Genomic DNA, 5,090 nt, shown 5'->3' on the forward strand with positions numbered 1-5,090 from the left:
TTTAGTTGCATATCTGGGAGTAATTAAGTTCCGTCCATTAAGTCTTTCTTTATGAAAAATCGATCATTACACTAAGAAATAAGGCTCATGTCTCCCTTTTTAATACAATATATCCAACCTTATTGTTATTAGAATACCAGGGTTACGGAAACCACCCGAATTACAAATTGCGGAAGGGTTTAATTAATTTAATTAAATGGGAGCCATTCGGATGTATACTTAGAGAATTTGTCAAATTACAAACTATTATACAAGTTATCTATTTGTTAGAATTGGTCCACGACACAATAGAATATTTCATGTACATTGCTGTTCGGATTTAAAGAGAAACAACAATAAAATCTAGACTACGATTTTTTTTTTTATTTATTTAAGTTTTGAAATACAACGATGATCGAACGACTACTTATTTTCTGAAACACGATAAATGTTAGAAGCGTCATGCTAAAACAGTGTGCTTAGTGCGAGTATTCGATAGCGTAAAAGTTAACTCAAATTAGTATGCAGTTCCCGGGACCTGGGCGGGCCCCCCGGTGCGCACTCTGCGTGGCCGGGGGCTCCGTCTGTGGGGGAGTTTTGTTGGACTTCCACCGTGGCGCGTCCGTAGGTGGCGGATAACGGGATCCTCTGGGCGACATTCCCAGAGGTATCGTCCGATCTTTTTCGTTGCAAGGATTCTTAGGTTTAGGTCCTAGGTATAGGGTTAGGTTTAGATGTAGATTAAGGTCCTAGGTATATGATTAGGTTAGATGTAGGTTAAGGTCCTAGGTTTAGGGTTAGGTTTAGGATAGCTTAGATAGGCTTTGCAACGAAAGAGATCGGATGACGCGGACCAAAATCAGCACTAGGAGGAGCGGAAGGACTGCGCTCTCCACACTCTTCACTAAGTGAAGAGTGCTCCTTCTGGAGATCGCAGCTTCCGACGGCACTGGTTCGCCGGCCTGCCGTGAGCGGTGGCACCCTGTGCCCCGTAATCGTGGAAGTGAGTCAGCGCTGCATTTTCGCAGCTGCTGACCGCTGGTTGCTATGTCCCCGGCTTCGGCTACAGGGGAACGCCCCCCAGATATGGGGGGTACCGGTTCGCCGGCGTGGCTTCGTGGTCGCTCGTTTCGAGCGTCGGGCGGTGGTCTGCCGAGTTGTCCTGTGCACCCGGTGGGCTGCCGACCAACCCGTAATCCTCACTGAGTGGGGGGCCTCACTGAGAAGTCAAAGTGACGGGCCTGGATGAATGCGCCACAAAGGAGGAAGTGGCCGCTGCCATTGCATCGCAGGGCAATTGCGCCCTCACGCAGGTCAGGGTGGGAGAGCTGCGAAGCTCTTACTCTGGAGCCTTCACTGCGTGGGCGCGTTGCCCTATGCAGGCGGCCACGCTCCTGGCTACGCCTCCACAAGGTCGGCCCGCCGACTCACCAGGGAGGCTGCGCGTGGGCTGGGTGATGGCCCACGTGCAGTTACAGAAGGCCCGCCCCTGGCGATGCCTCCGGTGCTTCGGCACCGGGCACGGCCTCGCCAGGTGCCCATCGGCCGTAGACCGCAGCGGGCTTTGTTTCCGCTGCGGCCAGCCCGGACACAAAGCGGTCTCCTGCGCAGCCGCCGCGCCACACTGCGTGCTATGCGACGCGGCGAAGCGGCGGGCCGATCATCGGGCTGGGGGCCCGGCCTGTCTTTCCGCCCCCTCCTCCACAAAGAGGAGGCGTGGCGGGAAAAAGAAGAAAATAGCAGAGGAAGAGCCGGCTGCGTGTAAAGCAGCCGGCCAGTCAGTTCCCGCCGCGGCCGTCGGGCCGCAAGGTGGGACGGAAGACGAGGGAGCGATGGACGTGACACCTCAATAATGGATCACGTCCATCGCTTCCTCCAAGCGAACGTGAACCACTCCGCCAGGGCGCAGGATCTCCTCGTCCACACCATGGCGGAGTGGTTCATCGACATCGCGATCGTTGCGGAGCCATACTTCGTACCTCCCGACCGAGAGGATTCCTGGGCCGGAGATGTTGATGGCTCCGTGGCGATCGTGATGCGACAGTCAGCGGCGCTACCCCCCCTTGGAATGGTGGCCAGGGGATCCGGGTACGTCGTAGTTAGGGTCAATGAAACCGTCGTGATGGGGGTGTACTTCTCTCCGAACAGGAGTCTCGCTGAGTTCGAACGGTTCCTGGGTGGGCTCGAGGCGTTGGTTCATCGCTTCGAGTCTCGCCCGGTGATACTGGCGGGGGACCTCAACGCTAAATGTACAGCGTGGGGCTCCCCCCGCACGGACTCGCGCGGTGAGTTCCTGTCGGAGTGGGCTTTCGCGACCGGTCTCTGTCTTCTGAACAGAGGTTCGGTCGCGACCTGCGTGCGGTGGAACGGGGAATCACACGTGGACGTGTCGTTCGCGTCTCCGTCCGCCGCACGCCGTGTCCGTGGCTGGCGTGTTGAGCTCTCCGTTTCCACTTCGTTGAATGCGCCGGCCGAAGACGCCCGCGGTGAGGAGGAGCTCCCGCGTAGCGCTCCCCGATCATTCCCACGATGGGCACTGAAGCGCCTGAATAAGGTGCTCGTGGTGGAGGCGGCCACAGTGGCTGCGTGGGCGCCGATGCCCGCGCGTCTAGTGGACGTGGAGTCGGAGGCCGATTGGTTCCGGGGTACGATGCGTCGCGTCTGCGATGCTGCGATGCCCCGGGTCAGTGGCCGCGCCCCACGTGGCGGTGCATATTGGTGGACGCCCGAGATCGCACTCCTCAGAGAGGAGTGCGTGCGGGCACGCCGCCGAAATGCCCGCCACCGCCGTCGCCGTCTTCGCGGTATGGATTTCGCGGAGGTGGCGGCCCGCTTACATGCCGACTGCCGTGAGAAGCAGGAGGCTCTGCGGCGGGCCATCGGCGAGGCCAAGTCTCAGAGCATGAAGACGCTCCTGGAGACGCTCGATCAGGATCCCTGGGGGCGCCCGTACCAGACGGTACGCAAGAAATTGCGACCGTGGGCGCTCCCGGTGACGGAGCGTCTCCAGCCTCAGCAGCTGCGGGATATTGTCTCCGGGCTATTCCCGCGGATGGAGAGGGACTTTGAGCCCCCCTTCATGGGCGTGCCGCCACGCCTTGACGCGAGCGGTGATGCCCCTGCTGAGGTGGTCCCTCCGAGCATATCGGAGCAGGAGATGCGTGCGGCCGTGTCGAGGATGCGGAGGAAAGACGCGGCCCCCGGCCCTGACGGTGTTCACGGTCGGGTTTGGGATTTGGCCTTCGGTGCCCTTGGGGACCGGCTCGTGCGGCTCTTTGAAGCCTGCCTCGAGTCGGGGCGGTTTCCAAAGCAGTGGAAGACGGGCAGACTTGTTCTGCTAAGGAAGGAGGGACGCCCTGCGGACTCACCTGCGGGGTATCGTCCCATCGTGTTGCTGGACGAAGCGGGAAAATTGCTCGAGCGAGTGGTGGCCGCCCGCATCGTCCAGCACCTGACGGGAGTGGGTCCTGATCTGTCAGCGGAGCAGTTCGGATTCAGGGAGGGCCGCTCGACCATTGACGCGGTGATGCGCGTGCGCGCCCTCTCTGATGAGGCTGTCAGCCGGGGCGGGGTTGCACTGGCGGTGTCCCTGGACATCGCCAATGCGTTCAACACCCTGCCCTGGTCGGTGATCGCGGGGGCGCTGCAGTATCACGGCGTCCCTGCGTATCTCCGTCGGCTGATCGGGTCCTACCTCGAGGATAGGTCGGTCGTGTGCACCGGGCACGGTGGGACGGTGCTCCGCTTCCCCGTCCAGCGCGGTGTTCCACAGGGGTCGGTCCTTGGCCCTCTCTTGTGGAACATCGGCTACGACTGGGTCTTGCGTGGCACCCTAAGCACTCCTCTCCCGGGTCTGAGCGTAGTTTGCTACGCGGACGACACTTTGGTCGTGGCCCGGGGGAGGGACTTGCGAGAGTCTGCCCGTCTTTCCTGCGCGGGGGTGGCCTTCGTCATCGGCAGGATCCGACGGTTGGGTCTGGAGGTGGCGCTTGATAAATCCCAGGCCCTGTTGTTTCACGGGGCCCGGAGAGCGCCGCCTCAGGGGGCCCACCTCGTGATCGGAGGCGTTCGCGTCGAGATCGAGGCAACCGGGTTGCGGTACCTCGGTCTCGTACTGGACGGTCGTTGGAGCTTTCGCGCTCACTTTGAAAGATTAGGTCCCCGACTGATGGCGGCCGCCGGCTCGCTGAGTCGGCTGTTGCCGAACGTCGGGGGGCCTGACGTGGTGGTGCGCCGCCTCTACACGGGGGTACAACATTAGGACCTATAAAATCCCTACCTAACATAATCCGTATAAAACTGACGAGTCCGATCTGATTTGAACACGCAACTATTTGATTTACATTATTTATACATATCATCCTGATTTTGCTTGGCGAAAAGAGGCAGCTTCATATTTAAAGGTGGGTAGTGGCATTCATAAGTGATATCTATGGGTTCCGGTTACCATTTAAAGCGGAGAAAGGAGTGGAGTATCGTGAGGTTGGTCACCTACCTGCCTACCGCTGGGTGTTCTCCGCAAACCTCATTTTAAGAAAGATATGTCATAGCGCAAACACCGACGTGAGAAGATCTTTCCAAAGGCGGATGGTACGTGGCAGAAAAGATCCCTGGAAGCGCATTGTATATGAACGCAGTGATTTTAGGTAGTATGAATGAAATTTGCCCAGATGGCGGGTACAATAGTCAAAACGAGATGATGGGATCATTTTAAAACATACCTCTTGGAACATACGGTACAGAACACAGAAAGAACTGAAGTCTCTCCGTAGACCCAGAGGCCCTAAACATTTCTTTTTCGTTTTAGAGAAGTGACCAAGCCATGGGGAGATAGTGGAAGTGCACATGGCGCTGGCATGAAAGCAATGGCGGATCCAGGGAGGGGTTCATAGGGGTCATGACCACCCCCTGAGTTGGTTCCAGGACTTAGGTGGACCACTAATTGAATATAATGATTTTATTTATATATTTTGTCACCATACAGATTTTATGTAACCTTCAATATTTAATTCATTTAACATAATATAATAACTTTGTATAATGGCAAACGTTTGGGAACGAACGCATCTAAATTTGACTATGTGACCCCCTCCTGGTGCCAAAGCTGGATC

General features: G+C 57.2%; 1 protein-coding gene across 1 annotated transcript; it reads left to right on the top strand.

Annotated features, from left to right (window-relative positions):
- The first annotated feature begins 1,906 nt into the window (after positions 1-1,906).
- Positions 1,907-4,871, top strand: LOC149503234 (uncharacterized). The gene is made up of 2 exons (XM_089738633.1): positions 1,907-2,871; positions 4,787-4,871. The coding sequence occupies exons 1-2, from the start codon at positions 1,907-1,909 to the stop codon at positions 4,869-4,871; spliced, it is 1,050 nt and encodes a 349-aa protein (XP_089594759.1).
- Positions 4,872-5,090: the final 219 nt, after the last annotated feature.

Source organism: Bombyx mandarina, chromosome 03 (assembly GCF_030267445.1).
Source record: "Bombyx mandarina strain Sakado chromosome 03, ASM3026744v2".
Classification (NCBI taxonomy): domain Eukaryota; kingdom Metazoa; phylum Arthropoda; class Insecta; order Lepidoptera; family Bombycidae; genus Bombyx; species Bombyx mandarina.